Source organism: Microcaecilia unicolor, chromosome 4 (genome assembly GCF_901765095.1).
Source record: "Microcaecilia unicolor chromosome 4, aMicUni1.1, whole genome shotgun sequence".
NCBI classification, from domain to species: Eukaryota; Metazoa; Chordata; class Amphibia; order Gymnophiona; family Siphonopidae; genus Microcaecilia; species Microcaecilia unicolor.
In genome coordinates this window covers 271,798,771-271,824,005 of record NC_044034.1, presented here as the reverse complement: position 1 = coordinate 271,824,005, position 25,235 = coordinate 271,798,771, and the positions used below count along the sequence as shown (strand labels likewise).

The 25,235-nt window shown below is 42.1% G+C and overlaps 1 protein-coding gene across 1 annotated transcript in view; it reads right to left on the bottom strand.

The window, feature by feature from the left end:
• COL4A1 (collagen type IV alpha 1 chain) overlaps window positions 1–25,235 on the bottom strand; it is a 363,110-nt gene that overhangs the window by 92,479 nt on the left and 245,396 nt on the right. Inside the window, exons 26-33 of the mRNA XM_030201564.1 lie at window positions 24,783–24,951; window positions 24,532–24,624; window positions 24,329–24,433; window positions 22,744–22,841; window positions 16,581–16,731; window positions 13,817–13,930; window positions 7,903–8,070; window positions 4,259–4,348 (exon numbers count right to left, since the gene is read on the bottom strand). Of these exons, the coding sequence (XP_030057424.1) occupies window positions 4,259–4,348; window positions 7,903–8,070; window positions 13,817–13,930; window positions 16,581–16,731; window positions 22,744–22,841; window positions 24,329–24,433; window positions 24,532–24,624; window positions 24,783–24,951 (988 nt within the window). The remainder of the gene's footprint in view (window positions 1–4,258; window positions 4,349–7,902; window positions 8,071–13,816; window positions 13,931–16,580; window positions 16,732–22,743; window positions 22,842–24,328; window positions 24,434–24,531; window positions 24,625–24,782; window positions 24,952–25,235) is intronic.

The following is a 25,235-nucleotide window of genomic DNA, read 5'->3' as shown; positions in this document are numbered from 1 at the left end:
CTAAATGAAATCACCAACGAGATCAACCAAAGCCTCCAAATAATGCATACCTGGGCAGATGCATTCCAATTAAAACTTAACGCAGAAAAAACACAATGCCTGGTACTCACCTCACAACATAACACAAAAAACTTCAACACCATAACCACACCATACTGTTCCCATCCGATCTCACAAAACTTGAAAATTCTTGGAGTCACCATTGATCGAAACCTCACTCTCGACAACCACGTGAAAAACACGACCAAAAAGATGTTCTACACCATGTGGAAACTTAAAAGAGTAAAACCTTTCTTCCCGAGATACATCTTCCGTACCCTGGTACAGTCAATGGTAATAAGTCATCTGGACTACTGCAATGCACTGTACGCCGGGTGCAAAGAACAGACAATCAAAAAACTCCAAACTGCCCAGAATACGGCCGCCAGACTCATATTTGGAAAAACTAAATATGAAAGTGCAAAACCACTAAGAGAGAAACTTCACTGGCTCCCAATTAAGGAACGCATTGCGTTAAAGATCTGCATGATTGTACATAAAATCATTCATGCAGACGCCCCAATCTACATGCTAAACCTCGTGGACCTACCTCCCAGAAACGCCACAAGATCATCTCACAAATTTCTCAACCTGCACTACCCCAGCTGCAAAGGACTGAAGTACAAACTGATGCATGCCACTACCTTCTCGTACATGAGCACGCAGTTATGGAATGCATTACCCGCAGACTTGAAAGCAATCAACGAAACAACTATCTTTCAAAAATCTCTGAAAACATTCTTCTTCAACAAGCCTACAATGAACACCTATAATCTCACTAAGTCGCCTCACCAACCCACTCAATCACGAAAGCTCACCTTATACAACTATTCTAATCATTCCCTTACTTCTTCCCTCCTCCCTGCCTGATCGCTACACATTACTAATTGTATCTGATATCTTGTCATGACAAGGTCAACAAATCTATGTAAGCCACATTGAGCCTGCAAATAGGTGGGGGAATGTGGGATACAAATGCAATAAATAATAAGTAATGATATCAGCACATTAGCCGATTAGCACATACATGCCCCATTCTCTTCCCCTGACATGACCTCTTCCAAAAAAACTTTAAAAAGATAATCACCATGCAATTAGAGTGTACAGATGGCAAAACTAATGTGGAATGCTTTAGCGTATCCAGCATTGGTCCATTTTTGCTGCGTTAGGCATGTGTTAGTGTCCAACACAGCATAGTAAAAGGGCCCCATACTTTGATATGGTCATGGAAAAAGGGTAAATATACATCTGTATGCAACAAAATTGTAATAGAGTATAAATGAGCTAATTATTTTGCCGCTAATAAGTAACAAGCCTGCAGGAATTATTTAACATATCAGAGTACCAAACTTTGGGATTCTCTACCCAAGCAATTAAGATACTTAGAAGATTATCTGAGGTTCCATAAATTACTAAAGACTTTTCTATTATCAAAAGTCAATAAACTAATGTTGCTGTCTCTCTTATATGTTTCAAAATAACCAAGCTCAGCTTCATGACAAACACACAATTGTTCCTAATATGTTAAAATGTTATAATTAATTATCTGACTGTATTATATTTTTAATGTGTTTTCTTGAATGCAAGCCACATTGAATCTGAGCTTGTTCGGATAATGTGGGTACAAATGTCATAATAATAATATAACTATAGACTATACATCAATTTTCAAAAGCAACAATTTCTCTTTAAAAATTGCTTTTGAAAAGTACATACATAAGCCTGACCTTGCAATTTGTTCAATTATTTTCCGTGTATGCTTAAATGCATACTTTTGGAAATATAAATATGTGCATTAAAGTGTACTCTCCCCCTCACATGCCTCCATGATACATGGGTACTGTCATTTCAACCAGGACATAACACATCACCAACACAAAACCTTTCTGAATTTGCTGACATCATTTTTCACAGAGGACTATAATGCTATATAAATATGGTATGTATTTATATTTTATCTTTCTGTTTGCTGATAATGCATGTGACCCCCTGAGGCAGGCTGTTTTCTCTGCTGAAACACGGTCCCATGTCGGATCTTTTTTATATGAGGTGCTTTTCTAATAAAGACTTGTTGTCCATTTATTTGGTCCACCCCTACTTTTGCTTGTTTTTTGTTTTTTTTTTTGCTTCCTATTCCCCATCACAGGTGAACTGGAAGGTAGAACCCCCATCTATTTTAGAAAATTACCACTGGGTGCAATTATGTACATATTTAGTATATCTATATGTCTGTATCCACATATGGAGGGAAATTTTCTAAAACTATATTTCTTTCATGCGCAAAAAACCTTCTTAAAGTGCCAGTGAAATAATTTCTGCTTGTAATAATAGCTTGATGGTTCTTGATAGGGGTAGGGAGATGGAAAAAGATGGTGGCACATTAGTGCTGGTGTAAATGCAGTCCTTGGGATTGCTCTTGGATTGTTTTTCCTACTTTCCTAAAGCCTTGGAAAAGGAAGGGGACTGTGCAATGCCCTACAGTCGCCTCTACTCCAGTGACTCGGAAACCCAAGATTAAAGGTTTCCTCCAGACTTCAGTCAACAGAGGTAAATTGGAGCAGACTACCACGTGGTTGCTGAATGAGGTAGCTTGGCATCCTTGGGGCTAGAGAACTCACTTTCTCCTCCTCCTCTGGCAATGCAGAGTGAGTATTGGTTGGGGTTTCCCAGTGAGGAGGCAGGGTCGCCAGTGCAGACTGAGGAGGTCAGTGTATTATCTGCTCTGGGAGAGTTCGCACCTAGGCCAATGCTGGAGTGTAGAATTGAAGTGGCATCAGCCGACGCTGTGCCAGAAAGAGATCAAGCGCTGCCCAGATGATCGAAAGTCCCGCACTGTTCCAAACAGCACTCTAAAAATAGTCCTTAGCGGAGTGCATGATCTGGTGCGGGAGGTAATGGTGCTGGGGCCGCTTGATAACAATGATCATAACATGATCGGATTTGTTATTAGCTTTGAAGTAAGTATACATAGGAAATCAAATTCGTTAGTTTTTAACTTTAAAAAAGGAGACTATGATAAAATGAGAAGAACGGTGAAAACAAAACTTACAGGAGCGACTGTGAGGGTCAAAAATTTACATCAGGAGTGGATGCTGTTCAAAAACACCATCCTGGAAGCCCAGGCCAAATATATTCCGCGTATTAAAAAAAGGAGGACGGAAGACCAAATGACAGCCGGCGTGGTTAAAAAGTGAGGTGAAGGAGGTTGTAACTGTTATGTATGCTCTAGAGCAGAGTAATTGTTATGGAAAGTTGAGTGGCTATTCTACATGAAGTTAGTATTATATTCTGTTGACTTCTCTATTATATTAATGTTGAAATATACTATAAGGTGGAGTAGTAAATGATACAATGTTTACCTGTTGAAGCATAAGGATGGAGGATGTGGGGGAAGGGGGGAACATAACGAAAAAAGATTGATGAGTGTAAGCAGCAAATAATTTAGTTTGTTAGTCAACTCATTTTTGAATTTCTGTATATTCTGACTGTGGATTGTGTTTTAGTTTTGAAGTGTCATCAATAAAAATTGTTGGAAATTAAAAAAGTGAGGTGAAGGAAGCTATTAGAGCTAAAAGAAAATCTTTCAGAAAATGGAAGAAAGAACCGACTGAAAATAATAAAAAACAGCATAAGGAATGTCAAGTCACATGCAAAGCGCTGATAAGGAAAGCTAAGAGGGACTTCGAAAAAAGATTGCGTTGGAGGCAAAAACACACAGTAAATTTTTTTAGGTATATTAAAAGCAGGAAGCTGGCAAAAGAATCAGTTGGACCGCTAGATGACCGAGGAGTAAAAGAGGCGATCAGGGAAGACAAAGCCGTAACAGAGACATTAAATGAATTCTTTGCTTCAGTCTTCACCAAGGAAGATTTGGGTGGGATAGAATAGCGCTCTGCACAGATATTTTTTGGTGCCAATTACTGAATCTATTCCTTTATGTTTTCTTTTTTTTCGGCAGAAAATGTTCATTGCGCACTCATAATGGGTTTTCTTAACCAGTGAAAGTTAAGATAAAATGCCTATCCCTTTTATTCACATTTTTATATTATATATCCCCTAAGTCATACTGGAAAGGCACAGAACACAAGAAAACATGTTTCTATGATATATTATACCAGAACTCAGAATTATTTTAGATATCATAAGATATAAAATGCCATAAATATTTAACCTTTCCATTCAATCCCACATAAAAACACAAATTATTTATCAGCCTTACCTTTTTCCCCTGGAAGTCCAGAAGTTCCTATGGGTCCCGTGACACCTGGTTCCCCTGGAGTTCCCATAACTCCCATTTCTCCCTTTAGTCCTAAAAAATAAAACACACACAGAAAACAAAGTCTTTAAGCACATATACATAGGATTCTGTTTTTGTATTTTTACCTACTACCTCCCGAGGTTGGTTTCTTATTAATTAGAATGATCCAGGTGCAAGAAACACGTGCCAATTGTCCTTTGGAGCACGTGCACAAAAAATTTCTAGATGTATAACAGGGAAAGTCTTTGTGACTTTCTTAAATTGTGCTGTATTAAGCAAATTCAGATAAAAAAAGGCATGTACACCTACTGTCATTGCTTATTATTAAGCAGTATTTCACTTAACACAGAGTTCATCAGTGCTGTAGCGAGGGCAGCTGACACCCGGGGCGGGTCGCCGCTGCGCACCCTCCCCCCGGGTGCAGCACGGCGCACCCTCCCCCCTCCGGCGTGCACCCTCCCCCCCCCCCCCCCCCCCCCCCACCAGAGCACATTTTTACTTACATTGAGAAGTGAGGGACGGGCAGGCGGGCCGATCCGTCCCCGAGTGCACGTTGCTGGGAGCTGCGTCGGCTCCGCTGGTTCCCTACTCTCTCTGCCCCGGAACAGGAAGTAACCTGTTCAGGAAGTAACCTGGGGCAGAGGGAGCAGGGAACCAGCGGAGCCGACACCCCCCCAGCGGCGTGCACCCGGGGCAGACTGCCCCACTGCCCCCTCCTTCCTACATCACTGGAGTTCATCCACATTTCTTGAACACTAGTCTTGTGGAGCATAAGGCCTCATTTTCTTCAACTTCCCACCCACGCTACTTGTGAGCGGCAACCCGACATAATAGCCCTGACAAAATAGCCTGGTGACAAAATAGCCCTTGACAAATCAGTCTCTAACAAAATAGCCCTTGACAAAATGGCCCCTTTAACAAAATAGCCTCCTACAAAAAAATGCACTGCTGTATTCTGGGCAGTCTGATCAGGCCCTTTTGTCAGGGGGTTAATTTGTCAAGGCAGGGCAGGCCATTTTGACAGTGGCAGTTATGTTTGGAGAATTTTTGTCGGGGCTATTTTGACCGGGTACACTTGTGAGCAGCTAACACATGCTAGCTGAAAGTCTTGGACTAACTGAATTCAAAGCCACTGTCGGATGCCTGGAAAGATGGAAGGAGAGGAACAGCATAAAATTCAAGAAACAGCATGGTGAGAAACAAGACACTGACGAAAATAGTCTCTACTGGTGAGCGATTCCTGAAGGAACACTTGCATTCAAATATGCCGAAACTACTGGAGATAAAATATCGAAGGACCGACTGACAATCCTCCTTTGCTGCAAATATGGATGGGAGTGAGAAGTTGGAACCCCTCATCATTGGAAAGAGCAAACAGCCCCGTTGCTTCAAGAAAGTTAAGCGACCTCCTGTGTCATACGAGGCTAATGCAAATTCATGGATGACTGGGGAAATTTGGAAGCAGTGGCTAAAGAAGTTAGACACTAGAATGTGGGCACAAAAGCGTCAGATTTTGTTGCTTTGTGATAATTGTGCTGCACACAGGAATGATGTCAGACTGTCTAATGTCAAGGTGGTCTTCCTGCCACCAAACACAACCTCTCTGATCCAACCTATGGATCAGGGCATAATAGCCAATTTCAAACAACATTATCGGGCTCTTGTGCTACGTCGTCTGATGAGCGTTATGGATGACCAGACTGGCAAGGATAAACGTGCTGTTGATCTGGCTCGTAATCTATCACTGTTGGATTCCCTACATATGCAGAAAGAAGCCTGGAATCATGTTACACAGGCAACCATTGTGAACTGCTACAAGCGGCCAAGCTTTGTTAAGGATGTGGAGAGGGACGAAACAGATGCAGATGTTGCAAACGCGTCAGATGAACAGGCTATTGACATCCCAGCCAGTGTTACTGAAAAGGAGTTTCATCACTACGTAGCTGTTGATTACGATCTACAAACAGCTGATGAGAGCACTGATGTCGAGATATGCGCCTACACGCAGGCAACGGCTGATGATGAAATATGATAAAATGAGCAGCGAGGCACATGCTGACAAAATTCAACAACCTCCTGTCACTTTTGCAAGAGCGCTGGAGAGTCTCAACACTGTATGGGCCTATCTGGAGGCCACTGGATGTCAGTGCTATGACAGTTTTTACCGTCTGGCAGACGTAGTCTATGGGACTCACAGACATAAGAGTGTACAGAGGACTATGACTGATTACTTCAAGTAAGCCTAACGTCACTTAATGGAGACTGCATAACGTCAGTAAACCGAGACTGTTTACTGTACGTATAATAAACAGTACTGTACATATGTTTATCAGATGTCAAGCTTCTTTGGGTCACAACGGTTAAGTGCACGCTCCGGTTAACTGCATGTATTTCTTTAAGCGGATTGCACTGTGTGTGTGTGTATATATATATATATGTATATGTATAGTCATATAGTCATCATTTTCATAGTCTTACCAACTTTATCCTGTTTGGCAAGGTAAGATTATTAGGAAAAAATGCAGTCCCATATTCTGGGCAGCCTGATTGGACCCTTTTGTTATGCGGCTAACTTGTCAAGGGTTACATTGGGCAGGCCGTTTTAACAGTGGCTGTTACGTCAGGGACTATTATGTCGGGAGCTTTTTTTGTTTGGAGCTTTTTTGTCGGGCTATTTTGACCAGGTACCCAAAAAAATGGACATGCGACAAAATGAAAACTGACAAACGTCCATTTTGGGCCTCAGACCTTACCGCTAAGCACGCATACAATGCCGATTAATACACGGTTAGTGCCACACACCGTAAAATAAACATGTCCTTAGCATGCGGGAATGACTTGCATAAGGGCACACAAAGGCCACTTTTTACGGCTGTTTGGTGAAAGGGTCCCCAGAGCACTTAAAGACCTCATGTGGAGCACAGCTTTCAGGCAGGTAAAGTATTGATGTGTTTTACACTGTAATAGATAGAAGACTGTTTCATATAAAATATATCGTATGAAATATAAGGTTTTGGTCTTGGCCCCTACAGCTTTTTATTTAGGTCTGCCTCTTTACTTGTCCAGATTATTGATTCTCTGTTATCCAAGCAGAACACTATGTTTGCAATTCCAAAACCAATTAGTAATTCCCTCATTGGCTCAGGCTAGATTATATTCTACGAGAGAATCAGCATTTGTATATTGAGTCCCAAGTTTATGGAATTTCCTCCCCAATGATATAAGAACTGAGGTTAGGTTAAATTGCTTTAAGAAAAGATTAAAAACTCAATTCTTTCAGTTGGCATTTTCGAGCTCACGATCAGGCTCTGATTGTGTTGTAGATGGTGATTTTCTGTTCACAAATTCTATGTACTATATTAGAAATATTTGTTTTTAGATATTTCTATAGTAATAATTGGAACATTATTGTAAACTGCTAGGTATCTGCCTAGAGGGATGTTATATCAAATACCATACGTGCATAAATAAATAATTTAAATGAAGACTAGGCAGCCACAGCTAGAAATTGAAGGTCCTACCCTTTTGTTGGTATCATCCACTATATAAGAGTGTCAAAATCTCATTGGTACTCCCAATCATTGATTTCCCATAAGATTTCTTACCTTGAAAACCTGGAAGGCCTTCTTTTCCTGGTGGCCCCGGTGGCCCAGGCAAGCCTGGCATTCCTGTATTTCCAGTTAAGCCATGGATACCCTTTTCTCCTTTTGATCCTGGCATGTCTAATCCTGGGATACCTGGGAAACCTTTTTCTCCTTTGGATCCTGTAAGTCCTACATAAGTCAAATACAAACAATTATAATTTATTTGCCATGTTATTTATTTATTTTACTCATTTATATTCCATCTGAAAAATAGGCAGATTCCTATAAAACATTCATTAAAAAATGTTACAAACATACGTAACAAATAACCTATATCAAGACAAACAAAAAGAGCATGATGAAAAAGAAGACCACTGTATCTGTCTTTCCTTTAAGGGCGATGACCTACGTATAGGTTGTCAGACACACAAATGGGCGGTGTCACAGCCAGAAAATGAAGTTTTGAGAGGGGGGTTACTTAGTGCAGTGTAAGTGCATTCATGTTTATTTATTCCCATGCCACAAACCCATGTCTAATCATTTTTTACAGCATCCGACAATAAAGTACATTTTACAATTGTGCTTTAGACATATATTCATTTTTACATACATATGTTTCTGAGTGTGTATATTTATTTATTTATTTTGTTACATTTGTACCCCGCGCTTTCCCACTCATGGCAGGCTCAATGCGGCTTACATGGGGCAATGGAGGGTTAAGTGACTTGCCCAGATTTTATTTTTCAGACCAATTGTTCTTATCTATTTTTACCAACCACCATTCATCTCTTTGTGAATTACATGTTATATGAAGGTCAGTCCTTTTCCTTTTGTTTATACAGATCTTTTATGATTCCGTTTAAGTATTGTACAAGATTCTTATTATCTTTATAGTCTTCTCATTTGCTCATATATTTACATGTTTTATTTATTTATATTTGATTGTTATAGATATTTATATATATATAGTTTTATTACGCGTATTCTTTTAATTGTTATTGTTTTTATTTAGGCTCCTGAAGCAGGTAAAATCGCCAAAACACAGGTCTGTGTCGAGTCTTCATCAATAAATGTTTTATCATACTTAGAAGGCTCCACATGTGTTCCTGGTTAGCCTTGTCTACTTTCCACTCCCTATTACTGTCTAACGTGGCGTTAACACAGGAGTACTTACTTCCTCCTAAATAGGAGGCAGTAAGTGCTCCCACTTTAATATTTTTGCAGGTCTCACTTGCTAATGGAAACATTAGCACGAGTCCTGCAAAAAGAAAAAGGCCCTATTTTAGGGACACCTTGAAATAGGCTTACACACAGCTTCTATATATAGCGCAATGAGTTACACACATTAAATTGGGCGTTTGCCTAATTTACACGTGTAACTTAACTGGATAATGAGCCAATCAGAGCTGATAGCTGGGTGATAACTACCAATTATCAGCACTAATTGGCAATAATTAGAATTTATGCACATATCCGATTCTATAATGGAATGCACCTGAGTTGTAATGCCCACAACTATTTGGGGGCATGGAAAGGGGCATTTCTGGAAGCGTTCCCAACATTTATGCACATTGATATAGAATCAGGCCAAAGTCAGGCACCGACATTTAAGCCTGCTAATGGCAGGCAAAATTGCAGCTGCCTAGAATTAGGTATAGTTTATCCATAAGCGTGAATCTATAAAGGACGAATACTCATAGAATCGTGCTAAGCGCATTATAATTTTGGTACTAATTTTTAGGTGCTGCATTAAAATATGCTAAGCCCATTTCTTAGTGCATCCTAGTAAAATGGCTCCTTACTGTTCATATGCTAACAGTAAATCTTGATTTTGATATATTTGCCTATACAGCTCAAACCGGTGCTGTGCACACTTGTATACATACCATTACTTCTCCTTGTACCATTTTCACCTTGGTTGGCCTGCCACATCCCTTCTATCTTCTCTTCCCTCTTCCTTTATATAGTTTTACATATCACAGTCAATATGTAACTTTATTAAATAATTGTTTCATAATTGTTTTTAAGGAACCTGCCCCCCTGTTTACTAAGCCGTGCTAGCGGCTACCATACGCTAATGCCAACACAACCCATTCACTGTGAATGGGCTGTATCAGCATTGCCGTGTGGCTTAGTAAACAAGGGGGGGTAGTTTCTCTCAGAGAAAGGACAACCCTCTGCAGATCAAACAATATATTTAACAGTCCTTCTAATTTAGACTCCTTTGTTTAATCTCAGGGAAGTTGTGATTTTTTTTTGTTTAAGATTCGTAACTTGTAGATTAATATTGTATCTAGGTTTAATAATTGCTACCTTTCTGTAGCACTAGATGAAAATGATCTTTTTATGTATTTACTATTTATAGGTTATTTTTAAATGTATATGTAACCCCCCTCAGGAGCATCCCTGGATTCAGAGGGCTGTTCTGGGGTCAGCTCCATCAGCATTTTACATATATGGAACCTGGTGCCTCCACTTGAGGTAAAAGGGCATTAATGGGGAAGATTTCCCTCTCTTTCCTTAGGAAATTCCCCAAAAAACCTATGTGAATTCAACTCTCTTAAAATCTCTCACACCTCTCTCATCTGTGTTCTATCCTCCTTGACAGCTTCCAGAGACCACCCTGGACTCTGAACAGAGAAAATACTCACTGATATTTTCCCTCCTCAGAAAGTTCCACCCCTTCTCCATATCACTGGTTGTCATGGAGAAGGGACTGTCTCTGCGAAAAGATCACTAAAGTAGCAGATCCAAAATGCTGAGAATGGTTGATTTTTCATGTCACGGGCCTACAAACGATCTGAAAAAGTTACATGTTTAAACTTGTTTCACATAAAAGGACGGGGTTTGGACTGTTGTATTACAAATTATTTGCTCTAACAGAATTCATTGAAACCTCATTTTTTTGTTTCTGGTGACTTTAGTCACCTTTTCCCAGAGACAGTCGCATATGCCATCATCAAAACTGATCAAAAATGTCTCACAGATCAAAATGTCAGTCTGATTAACACACAAATTATATTTTATAAACAGGTTACATATATTTGTATGTATTCTAATAATCATTATTATGATTATTTTTATTGTATTATTTAATTTTTGCATTTGATTTTGATTTTGTCTGTAAATTTTATTTATTCATGATGCATTTAATTTGGGTTATATATTTAGGGGCCCTTTTACCAAAATGCAGAAAAAAAAAAGAGGCCTTAGTGTGTGCTTACGCAGGCCGTTCCCGCGTGCTAAGGCCATTTTTCCCCGCATAGGTAAAATAGTCGCTTTTTCTATTTTTTTGTGTTAATGGCCATTCACTAATTTTCCTATTAGAATGTGGTCATCAGCACATGAGCCCCTACTGTCACCTATTTTATGTGCAGCAATTAGCCTGTGCTAACCAATTAGCACAGGGCACACCTACTCTCCACCCCCAAACATGCCCCCTAATTGGTGCGCGCCAATCCCTAAACTACCGCGGAATGCCTGAACGTGTCTTGTGGTAGTGCCTTTTAGGGTGCAGTAAGCATTCACTAGTGCTTAATGCAGCTTAGTAAAAGGACCCCTTAGAGATTTCCTTTTTGATTTGACACAAGAGCTCTACATACTGTACTGATTCACACAGGCAGACATGTATTTTATTAATTATGGGCCCTGTTTACAAAGGCATGCTAGCATTGTTAGTGCGTTAACCGTGCAGATGCCTTTGTAAACAGGGCCCTATGTTTTGTAATTTTTGTTCATTTATTTATAATTCATAATTTATGTCTAATTATGATCATTAATTTATATGCTTACTATTTATTTTTGCTTTTGTATTACATTGTTTCTTAGAGATGCATTTAGTGGAAAGTTTTTTGTTAATATTACTGTAAAATTTTGGTTGGTGGTCTTTTCTAAACTATAAAGACTTGATATATGGCAAGACCATTTGGTTGATATATTTCAATATCCATCGTTTTACATCATGTGATTCTTTGGTTAGGTGTGTTAAAGGCCCCTAAGTTTGAACCAATAAGAATAAGAAAAGAATGCTTGCCCTGGGATTGGTAGCATGGTATGTTGCTACTATTTAGGTTTCTGCCAGGTACTTGTGACCTGGATTGGCCACTGCTGGAAACAGGACACTAGGTCAGATGGACCATTGCTCTGACCCAGTATGGTTAGTCTTATGTTCTTATATACTGCCTGTAACAGGTGGAAAAAGAAGAGAAAAATATACCACGATTGGAGCACTCAGGCGTAAGGGGGCCATGAGCCATGGAAAAAGAAAGAAAACTTAAAAGTGTCAGAAAAAATCTAGGAAAAAAATGTTAAAAAGGGGATAAGAGATACTGGTCCTGTGCAACACTTACAAAAGTAAGCCAAATAAAGGCTAGAAAAAAAACACAGCTGCGAGCTGAGGAGAGATGGACGCAACAGCTGTATTTCACTGCTCCGTGGATGAAAGAAGACTGGTTTCTCCTGCATGGCAGCAGTGGGTGGGAAGCTGTACGCGCATGCACGGTGGAAGGTCCGAAAGCTTCTGGAAAGAAGCTCGGGATTGCTCCATGCTAGGCTCTGTCTGATGACATCACCCATATGTGTGACTATCGTATCCTACTCGTCCTCTGAGAAAACTATTTTACTTTTTAAAGGACGACAGTTTTGTATCTTTAAACACTTTACCTGTTTTCACATGCTTGCACTTCTTGATTAGCTCCATACCACAATTTCTCTCACTTGCCTCATTTTTTTGTCCTTGACCTTTCTTTCAGAGTTTCTAAGTTATTTTGCCCCGACCCCACCCCTGCTGCATCCCCACATACCTGGGCAGGGGGGGGTCTCCAAGCTCCGCCAGCAGAAGCCTTCACTCCAGTGATGTTCACTGCTACGCTGCCTAGTGAAATTGAGCATGCGCAAAGCCTTGCACATGCTCAGTTTCACTGCAACTGAGTGTGCACATGGGGAGGAGAAGCAGGGCAGGTAGCACGGCAGCAAATCTAGCAGGAGGAAAGCTTCTGCTGGTGGGGCTTGGGGACCCCTGCCAGCCAAACCAGCAGACATTTAGGGGCCCGAATCCAAATTGCCCCCTCCCCCCCTCCCCCGTGGACTGGAGCATCTGAGGAGCACAGAATAACCCAACCTTTTTCTCCACTTTATCTCTGATTTTCCAGCAGGAAAAAAAAAGACATAAACCCATTTTTAAAAGCATAAACGTTCGTGACAGCAATATTCAGCCCACGGTGGTCATCGTTTTTAACACCAGTTGCTGTTTTATACCTGGATATTCAGTGCTGGGCTGTTCAGATACCAGCAAAGGCCAGTATTTATGCAGGTACTGATGATATTCCGCCTATTAGCCTTTTTGCTGTCCTAAATTTATTCAGTTAGCGGGCTGAAAATTTCTGCTAGCCAGGCAACTCCCGGTTCTGTCCAGATTGTCCGTGGACTTCCCCAGATAGTGCCGAGGCAGTATGCCTGAATATGCAGCAGCACTATCCGGACTTGGGGAAATCTACTGCTTATTCCTGGGATAGACAGCAAGAAATTTCTTTTACTCTTTTGGGATGGCCACTGTTGGAAGCAGGACACTGAGATTGATGGGCTGATACTTATGAGATTGATGGGCTGATACCTAAGTAAATATCTGGATTTATCCCAGTCAGCACAATTTAACAGGTAAACTAAGCTGGTAGGATATCAGATCCCTCTTTGCCTGATATCTTTATCCTTTTGCCTTTGTATGTCACCCTATCACAGTGTACCTACAGCCAAGTAATTTATTCACACCTGAGAAGGAATTGAAGAGCTACAAAGGACCACAAGCTACCCCATGCAGTCTTCCTCCATCTGATTGAAGGAAATGATAATGCCTCTCTACCAAGGACTTTCAAAACATTTTTCTTATTAACAAACAACTTTGATGTACTAAGTCATTCTGTATTGAGAGTTATTTTACCTGTTAAACCCGGTGGACCTTGTGTTCCAGGAGTTCCAGGTGAGCCCTGAGGGCCTATCCCAGGCACCCCTGGGGCACCCTGTAGACCTGGTACTCCAACACGACCTGGATCTCCTACACAAAGAATATAAACATGTCAGATCAGAATACAGTACCATACTATAGAATTAAACTCGACATATTTCATCTTATATTGCAAACTGGCTAATATTGAAAAGACCTAAGTATCACCATCTGGCAAACTGAAAATGTTCCCTATCTGATCTCCTAAATTTAGGCGGCCAGTTTTTAGTCTGCACCTTAACTTGGGTTCCTAAATAGGAGACATGGCTAGAGATGGAACCAGGTTAGAGGAAGAAAGCTTGGCACTTGGCACTGCTTTTCAGCACTAGACACTTCATTTAGGTAACAACTAGGACGGGGATAACTGGCCTAAGTCTCCTGGTTCTCCTCTTATCTCTCCCACCGTACCTTCAGAGTACATTCTCATGGATCTTCCTCCACCCCCATCCCGCTCTCTGTTGGAGTTCCTCAGGGATCTGTCCTTGGACCCCTTCTTTTTTCTATCTACACCTCTTTCCTGGGCTCGCTGATCTCATCTCATGGTTTCCAATATCATCTTTATGCTGACGACACCCAGCTCTATCTCTCCATACCAGACATCACTGCCCAAACCCAGGCCAAAGTATTGGCCTGCTTATCTGACATTGCTGCCTGGATGTCCAACCGCCACCTGAAACTGAACATGGCCAAGATCGAGCTTATTGTCTTTTCACCCAAACCCACTTCTCCTCTCCCTCCACTCTCTATCTCAGTTGATAACACCCTCATCGTCCCCGTCTCATCTGCCCGCAACCTTGGAGTCATCTTCGACTCCTCCCTCTCCTTCTCTGCGCATAACCAGCAGATAGCCAAGACCTGTCGCTTCTTCAAATTTGCCCTTTCCCATCTGAACACACCACCTGAACTCTCATCCACTCTCTCATTACTTCTCACCTTGACTACTGCAACCTACTCCTCACTGGCCTCCCACTTAGCCATCTATCCCCCCTTCAATCCGTTCAGAAATCTGCTGCACGTCTTATCTTCCGTCTGGACAGATATGCTCATATCACCCCTCTCCTCAAGTCACTTCACTGGCTTCCGATCAGGTACCGCATACAGTTCAAGCTTCTCCTACTAACCTACAAATGTACTCGATCTGCAGCCCCTCGTTACCTCTCTACCCTCATCTCCCCTTACGTTCCTACCCAAAACCTCTGCTCACAGGACAAATCCCTCCTCTCAGTACCCTTCTCCTCCACCGCCAACTCCAGGCTCCGCCCTTTCTGCCTCGCCTCACCCTATGCTTGGAATAAACTCCCCGAGTCCATACGTCAAGCCCCCTCCTTGCCCATCTTCAAATCCTTGCTCAAAGCACACCTCTTCAATGTCGCATTCGGCACCTAACCATTATACCTCTATTCAGGAAATCTAGACTGCCCCAACTTGACATTACGTCCTTTAGATTTTAAGCTCCTTTGAGCAGGGACTGTCCTTCTTCGTTAAACTGTACAGCGCTGCGTAACCCTAGTAGCGCTTTAGAAATGTTAAGTAGTAGTAGTAATAGTAGTAGTAGTGCTATCCCTTTGCCAGAGTCAGGATATCCTCATTTCCTCCAGCCAGAGTCCCTTCTCCTCCTACTCTAACCTCCTCTTCCCTCAAAGAAACAATAGGGCCCCTTTACTAAGCGGCGGTAAGCCCAACGTGGGCTTACCGTCTGCTATTCCAGACCTACAGCCGGGCAACCGCAGCAGCCCAGCGGTAATTCTCACCCCAGTGCGTACGAGAAAATAGAGTGGGAAGTGGACCAATGACTTCAGGACAAAGAGACTGAGATGATATTCACGGAGCAAACTTTATTGTAGACTTGACACAGTACTGTGTTTCGGCCACAGGCCTGCCTCAGGAATCTTTAACAGTATACAAAAGCTGTTTAATGGGTTGTCCATCTTGGATAATGCACAAAGGAGATTAACAAAGAAATATCCAATTCTTTTTGGTCTCAAAATGGACTTTAAAGATCGTGTAGCTCAAAACTAGTGTAACGACAAGTTACCTCTTACTTCAATAATGTATTTTCTTGTATCTTCTCCTCATGGGATTTAGCGTTCATCCACTCCGTGGAGACTGTACCCCATTTGATTCACCCCCAGTACGTACCATTTCCAGAGCAGGAGCCCTTACCGCCACCTCAATGGGTGGAGGTAAGCTGTTCCCCCCCTCCTTGAAATGACTGCGTGGCAACTGAGTCACTTACTGCACAGCCATTTCCTATCCCGCTGCGGTAAAAGGGGGCCTCAGAACGCGTCAAAAACAAGTACTGACGCTAGTGCAGGCCCCCTTTTACCGCAGCTTAGTAAAAGGACCCTAATGTGCCTTAAGAAATCCAAAATAGCAATATCTGCTAGGGGGTGAGAGACTGACACATGGGAAGATGGAAAATGAGAGGGGCAGAAACGAGGATTTAAAATATAATTCTCATTCTAGCTCAGCAATAGTAGCAATCACAAATAGGTCAGGTTATGGCAACTAACTCTGAAAAGCTAAGACAAAGTTTATGAGAGCTACTATGCTCTTGCCTTACCCATTCACTCTCATCTCTGCCAGCAAAGATTTTACATTCTCTCATTATCCCCTTTCTCTCTACTTGTCAAAAATGATTATTTTCATCACTGCCTGGAGACAGATACATCTGCAACTTAGTTTTCACTAGAAAAGTTACCTTTGGCACCAAATTGACCATGACCACCTGGGAAGCCTTGCTCTCCAGGTACACCGGGTTCTCCTTGATTTCCTTTTGCTCCTGGGGCTCCAGCTGGACCTTGTGGACCTGGGAGTCCTGTAGGACCTGGAAAACCTACTCCAGGTTCACCCTTAATATTTTCAACAAAACAATGTTTAAAAAGTTAGCAGTAAGCATCATACTGTACATCATCATGTCTTAATAAATTAAACAATTAGAAAAGTTATTCATAATACCTCTGGAGAATAAGTTCTTTTAAACAAGACTAGAACCAGGTTTTAATTGGCATTGGCCCATTATTTTTTAACAGTATCAGCACTACCTTACATAGGGGTCCTTTTACTAAGGTGCACCAAAAAATGGCCTGTGCTTTCATAAGCGCGTGTATTGGACGTGCGCAGGTCCGTTCTTCAGCGCACCTACAAAATTGGGTCTGAGACCTTACCGCCAATCCACTGACTTAGCAGTAAGGCCCATGCATTAACCGGGCAGTAATCATCAGCATGCGTACACTGCCGATTACCGCCCGGTTAGAGCCACGTGGTAGAAAATAAAAAATATTTTCTGCCGCGCGTATCGGATGCATGGAAAAAATGGAATTACCACCCGGGGCACGCGGTAACTGGGCGGTACTTCCAAATGACACGCGTTGGATGCTCGTAGGTGCCTACGCACCTTAGGAAAAGGGTCCCATAGTAAAGGCTGGATTTGCATCGTGAGCTTCAGTGATTGTCCAAGACAGTTTACATCCTGGAAGCAGTCAATCCCCCTCTCCCTGGTGCACAGTATTTTAAAAGGATCTTAAATAAATTCAAAGCTCACATTAATGATGAATAACACTGTATGTATGCAAGTTCAGTTTTGGATATATTACCATATTAAATCCCCTGCACTCCAAAACACATTTAAAAAATGTACATGTGCAACTGTGCGCTTCTTACCTAGAGGGTCCATATCCTAAGATGGATTGTGCTGTGCAAAAAATGGTAAACAGCACACACTATCCCATTTGCAAAATTTTGAACATTACATGCCATTTTTCACATGCTACATAGCTACTGAGCACTTTATCACAAAGTATACAAAACTAGGTAACAAGCTCCACGTTTGTGTGAATCAACTCATTAGTTATGTTTACATTGCTGAATAAAGTGCAAAAAAAACCAAAATGCACACATTTCAATGTGGAGCCATTATTGAGAGAAACTTAGAATTCCAGGGGGTGGGCGAATATTGGAGGAATCAAAATTTGGATTTAAGAGAATTAAAGAGTTTTCTGGCACTTAAGTGTGTGTGTGTGGGGGGGGGGGGGGTATTATTAGAAACAAAGCAAAATATATCAAATACAAAATTATGACTGAATAAGAGTAAGCAAACAACCTACATATTTAAATACTGCTTAGAAATATGTAAATAATGCCCATCCTAAAAAATGGGTCAAGCCTATAATTTAACACTTATAATGTTAAAAAAGCTCTTATTTGCAGCTTATTTTTTTAGTATTCAATTGCATTGCAACTTCTAGTTCTCAAAGACCGAAAGAAGTGATTTTTTAGCAATGTCACTTTGATGTGGAAGTGGGGAGGGGTTTCAAAGAGCAATCTAGCAAATTTTTTGGATTAAACATTAAAATGAACAAAGCTATTAGACACACATTTTGGCTTTAATTATTGCCCCTGAAAGAGTACCCTCAGAGATTTGCAACTGTTTTTCTCTGCAGGTACTTTTTCCCTTGGAAATAGTGAGTGTAGACTTGAAAATGTCATATACAAATAATACTTGGGGCTCATTTTCAAAGCAATTAGACTTACCAAGTTTCATAGGTTACTATCATGTGCATTTTCAAAGCACTTATACTTACAAATTTACAAAAAGGGGCATTTTCAATATGACGTCTAAGTCTGAATTTGGATGTTTTACAAAAAACGTCCAAATTCAGAACAGGAAAGAAGGTCATTTTCAACAAAAAAAAACGTCTATCTTTCCCTTTTGAAAATACTGTTTAGAAAAACATTTTGTGATTTGGATGTTTTATTTTTTGGTCCATTTTCAAACAAAAAACGTCCAAATGCAAAACGTACAAAAATACACAAGAAAATCCACAATAGAGTGAAACCATTCACATGTTCTAAGTGTGGTAAAAGCGTTGTTGTAATGTAAATCTCAAAAGTGCATCAGAGAGTCCACACAGGAGAGAAACCATTTGCATGTATAGAGTGTGGTTAAAGCTTTGGTCAGAAGGTAAACCTCACAATGCACCAGAGAATACATGCAGGAGTGAAACCATTTACATATCCTGAGTGTGGTAAAAGCTTTAGATGGAAAGAAAGCCTCACATGGCATCAAAGAATCCACACAGGGATGAAACCATTTACATGCACTGAGGAGGTAAAAGCTTCAATTGCATTGGGTCAGATAATTAGTGAATGTACATTCTTGCTAAGAAATATGGAAAAATAGCACTCTGGTATTTAGATATATGTAATGAGACCTCCTTTTTATCTACAGATCTGAATTCAAAGCCCAAATCTATTGATAAACAATAGACACAAGGCTCAGATGTTATTAAAAAAATAGAAAGTTTGGAATCAGGTAGAATAGTGGAAAAGTGACATCCCAAGAAAGCAATAGGGCATCCTTGGGGGCACTGCAGTGGACTTTATAAAATGCTCCCAGGTACACATCTCACCATTGCTCTCTTACCTTGTCTGCAGAGCCCCCCCAAAATCTACTACTTCCAACTGTACACCACTATCATAGCCCTTACAGGTGAAGGGAGCATCAATATGTGGGTACAGTGGGTTTCTGGTGGGCTTTGGAGGGCTCACAGTTTCCTCCACAAATGTAACAAGTAGGGGAAGGTAGAAGCCTGGGTCCACCTGTCTGCAGTGCACTGCACCACTACTAGACTACTCCAGGGACCTGCATGCTATTCTAATGGACCTGAGTATAACATCAAAGGCTGGCAAGTAATATTTTTAATCACATTTTTTTGGGGGGGTGGGAGGGGGTTAGTGACCACTGGGGGAATAAGGGCACCTTTTGTGTGTAGTGGAGGAGCAGCCTAGTGGTTAGTGCAGTGGACTTTGATCCTGGGCTAGTGGGTTCAAATCCCAGTATAGCTATTTGTTATAAAAACAGATCTAGCTGAAAATGTCTAAGTTTTAGTCCTGGATGTTTTTGTTTTGTTCCATTATGGCTGAAAAACGTAAGTTTTAGGAATGCTCATGTCCCGCCCTGAACACGCCCCTGGCACTTCCCCTTGAAATGTGGATGTACTTCTGATGGACTTCAGAGAAAAATGTCCAAATGCAGACTTATGTCACTTTTTGGACATTTTTCTCTTTTGAAAATGAGCCTGATAGTAAACTATGTAACTTTGCAAGTCTGAGGCCCGTGCAGGGGCATAATTGAACAAAAACGTCTATCTCCATGGGCGTTTATCTCCGCGAACGGGTCCGTGAAGGGGCAGACCGAACCGTATTTTCGAAAAAAATAGACGTCCATGTTTTATTCGACAATTTGTGAGCTGGGCGTTTTTGTTTTTCAGTGATAATGGAAAATGAAAGCGCCCAGCTCAAAAATGAATAAATCCAAGGCATTTGTTCGTGGGAGGGGCCAGGACTCGTAGTGCACTGGTCCCCCTCACATGCCAGGACACCAACCGGGCACCCTAGGGGGCACTTTTACAAAAACAAAAAAAAGGTAAAAGAGCTCCCAGGTGCATAGCACCCTTCCCTTGTGTGTTGAGCCCCCCAAATCCCCCTCAAAACCCACTGCCCACAAGTCTACACCATTATTATAGCCCTAAGGGGTGAAGGGGGGCACCTACATGTGGGTACAGTGGGTTTGGGGGGTTGGACGACTAATAAGCATTAAGCAGCACAATTGTAACAGGTAGGGGGGGATGGGCCTGGGTCCACCTGCCTGAAGTCCACTGCACCCCCTAACAACTGCTCCAGGGACCTGCATACTGCTGCTAGGGAGGTGGGTATGACATTTGATAGTGAAAATAAAAAGTTGTGAAACATCATTTTTTGTGGTGGGAGGGGGTTAGTGACCACTGGGGGAGTCAGGGGAGGTCATCCCCGATTCCCTCTGGGGGTAATCTGGTCATTTAGGGCACTTTTTGGGGCCTATTCGTGAAAAAAACAGGGTCCAGGAAAAGTGCCCTAAATTCTAGCTACAAACGCATACTTTTTTTCCATTATCGGCGAAAGGCGCCCATCTCTCCTCGGCCGATAACCACACCCCAGTTCCACCTTCGCCACGCCTCCGACACGCCCCCGTCAACTTTGTACGCTTCCGCGATGGAGTGCAGTTGAAAACGTCCAAAATCGCCTTTCCATTATACCGATTTATTCGTTTTTGTGAGATAAACGTCTATCTCCCGATTTGGGTCGAAATCTAGGCGTTTTTCTCTTTCAATTATAAGGTGGACAGTAACCTATGCAACTTTGTAAGCCTAAGTGCTTTGAAAATACACCGTTTTGTCTCCCCTGGCCTAAATATCCGAACGTATGTTGCCAGATAATAACCAGAAAATTATCAGCATTGTAGAACCATGGGGGCAATTCTACAACTGGGCACCTCCATTTAGATGCCTCAAGGATGTGCAGTAGGAACCTTCTATAAGCACATCTGGGTGGCCAGGTTCCATTATAGAATACTAGTGGAACCATGCCCATTTCCTCAACAATGAAACGGGCCCTAGGAAGGCTGTCATGTAAGCTTTTTTTTCTCTCACCCCTGCCCTCCCCTCCATGTCCAGCAATTCTTCCCTCCCCTCCATGTCCAGCAATTCTCCTCTTCCCTGCCCTCCCATCCGTGTCCCGTGATTCTCTACTCTACTGTCCTCCCATCCCATCCATGTCCATCAATTCTCTGCCCTGTCCTCCCCTTCCGTTCCCTTCCCTTCCTCCCTCCCCTCGATTTGTACCTGAACGTTCTCTGGCTGGCTGGTGCTGGCTTCCGTTTCACTTGTAATATCCCTCCTGACGTCAGCTCGCCTCTAGCGTTCCCTTCCCTCCCACTGTTCCGCCCTCTGATGTCATTAGGTCTTGACACGAGGGCAAGACAGTGAGGGGGAATGGAACGTTGGAGGCTGGCTGACGACAGGAGATGTTACGAACCCAGGCAGCCAGACATGGAATGTTGGAGGTGCAAATTATTATACAGGACTAGTGTAATCCGGAATCAGCGCACCTAACATTTACACACCTGCAGGTCCACCAGCTATAGATCTGGAATATTTGCAGTCATCTATATGTGGCAAGGATGCATGTAACACAGTTTGCACTAAGTAACATGTGTATGTGGGAGGCCTATCAATGTTCCACTCTTGAACATGATTGCCTTGCAAGTATATGCTATGTAATTAAGCGGTTATTTGCGAAATAGCAATTAGGCACCCTGCTAGCACTTACACTTACCCTCTACGGACTACAATCTATACAAAATGCCTAAAAAATTGGTGCTAAAAAACCCCGCGCTTTGCGCTATTCTATAAACCTCACCTAAAGTTAGACATGATTTATAGAATATGCATAGCATCTAAATTTAGTTGCAGCAATTTACACCAACTAAAAACCTGTTGTAAAAGCGCATGACTAATTTTAGCGCGGATCGGGCATATTCTATAACAGTGCGCATAAATTTTAGGAACATCCATGCCCCACCCATGGCCAAGCCCCCTTTTGAGAGTCACGCAGTCCGATTTATATGCATTGCTTTATAAAATACGTTAAGCGAGCTATGAGCGTAAATCCTAATTAGTGCCAATTAGAACCGATAATTGCTTGTTAGCATCCAATTATCTGCGCTGATTGGCTTGTTACTCAGTTAAGTTCTGTGCACAAACCAGCTATGCGTGCTAATAGCGCACGGAACTCTAGTCGCCATATGTAGAATCTGGGGGCACATGTGTAACTGAAGATGGAGATTTTTCAAACAGCCTGTTCCGTGTCAATAGTTTTATTTCCATCCAAATAACTAGTAAATATAAATGTAATAATACCGTACATTAGTGTGAAATTACTTTTTCCGACTCACTGCCTGACCTTGAGCAGGCATTTAAACATGGTTTACAAACATCAGAGTAATCTAATTTATCTTTTATCATGTTCTTTATACAGATACTCACTTTTTCACCTACTAAACCTGGTAATCCTGGGATCCCATCAAACCCTGTAGACCCCTTTACACCAGGATGTCCAGAGGCACCTGGTAAACCTTGATGACCTGCACAGAAAGTAGATATAAGATTTAACTTTAAAAGGAAGTTAGACTCAAGAAAAAAATATATATTTTGAACTCATGCACTGCCACTAGAGGTCATAGCTGCCATTTTGAAAACAGAGCTAGCATGGGCAAGAGCGACTGTGAGTCACTCCTGCTCCAACTCTACCACTAGATCACCAATGATTGTAAGGTAGACCTGAGTGGACTTGTGGGTGGGAGGCAGTGGCATAACGAGGGTGGGGCGCTGGGGGTGGTCCGCCCTGGGCGCACGCTGCAGGAGGAGTGCAGGGAGCAGCTGCGCGGCTGTTGGCTCTGCTGGTTTCCTGCTCCCTCTGCTGTTATTTCCTGTTCTGGGGCAGAGGGAGCAGCTTAACCAGCGGAGCCAACAGCAGTGTGGCTGCTCCCAGAACCCCAGCAGGCAAGAAGAATGCACCTGGGGGCTTGGAGGTGATGCGCCGGGGGGGTGCGTAGTGGCGATCCACCCGGGTGACATCTGACCAAGGAACACCACTGGTGGGAGGGCTCAGGAGGGGGGGTTACTTCTGTTTAGGGGGGAGGGAGTGGGGGCTGCTCCTGTTTGAAGGACACAGCACTGTTTTGGTTTCAGCTGAAAACAGACTGGCAATTTCAGCCAAAACTGAAATCGAAATTCATCGGCCTCCATGGTGGACAATAATTATGGTTTATCAGTTTCCTTTATGTTGCAATAACAAACAGGGAAGGCAGTTTCTGGCAATTAATACCCTTCTGGGAGCATTTAAAAGGACAGAAACAGTCCAGGGTATTAATTACGGATGGCCTAAGCTTTAAGAAGTGACATTTACTATTTTTCAGGCATGGTCCACCCTTGGCACAAAATGCTTCTTTGTAAGAGCTATCACCATGGCCAGAAAAGAGGCTGATTCCCTGGGAAAGCAAAGACCCCTCGCCAATGCTGTGACAACCACTTGTAACCACTTGCCTCCACCTACCCTCCTCTCTTCCTTCCCGTTCACATTAATTGATTTGATTTGCTTACTTTATTTATTTTTTGTCTATTAGATTGTAAGCTCTTTGAGCAGGGACTGTCTTTCTTCTATGTTTGTGCAGCGCTGCGTACGCCTTGTAGCGCTATAGAAATGCTAAATAGTAGTAGTAGTAGTATACTCAAGGTAAGTAGTTTAACAAAACTAAAATCTGCCCTCCCCTACTACACTCTCTCCAGGCCATCTTCTCCCAAACACTTGGCCTTAGCCCATCTCCCCCCACCCCCCACCCCTGCTCTCTCGCTTTCCCCTTTGTTGTTAAGGTCCAGATATATAGAATCATAGATATCCAAATTAAATGGAATCACTGGACATAAGTCAGCCAGAATGAAGGAAAACTTTGACACAGTTAATAGTTATCAATGAGTTTAGGGGAAAGCATTATTGCTGTATTTTAAAACAAACTTCCATAGTTACAAAAACGGTGGCACATGGAGAAATCTCTAGTGCACAAAGGCTTACCTTTAGGCCCAGGAGGTCCGGGAAATCCAACTCCTGGCAAGCCACGGTCACCCTTTTCTCCAAGAAGTCCCGGTCTTCCTGAAAGTCCTGGAACACCTGTCTCACCTTCTCAGACAGAAATAAGACACTGGGATCAAGTTAAATGTTCCCAATATGGCAAAACTAGAAGAAAATCCATATGAAACACATTCTGTTAAGAATACCTTGGTCGCCTGCTAAACCAGGAATTCCTGGAGATCCCCTTGGTCCTGGTGGTCCCGTTTCTAGAATGGTTCTCCCTGGTTCACCTTTTGATCCTTAAACAAGAAAGTATTAAAATGTATTAGATTATGCAAACATAATGCTTGTGCATTATTCTACATAGTTAAATATGAAAGTGTAATTAGTGGTGCTCATCAAATTGAAATGGATTGAAGTCAACCATTTTTGTTTCTAAAATTGTATTCCAATTTACCTGGAGAGCCAGGCAGTCCTGAATTTCCTGGAAAGCCTTGAGTTCCTTTGTCACCAGCTGCACCAGTATGCCCAATTCCTGGGAGACCAGGAGGCCCCCGTTCTCCACGTATTCCTGGAAACCCATTTTCTCCATGAGAACCTTGATCGCCCTTTGGACCTGGGGTGCCCTGATTTTAGCAAAAAAAGACAAAAACGGTTAATTCATTCAGTTAATTGTGAGTTACCCCTTGTGAAGAAACAGTAGGGCCCTTTTACTAAGATGCATAAGCATCTACGTGCGCCCAACACTCGCCAAAATGGAGTTACCGCCTGGCTACCGCATGGATCTTGTGGTAATTTCATTTTTGGTGATTGTCTGATACGAGCGTCTGAAAAATCATTATTATTTTCGGCCACATGTATCGAACACGCGCCAAGTGGCACTTGACGCGTGTAGGTCATTACTGCCCAG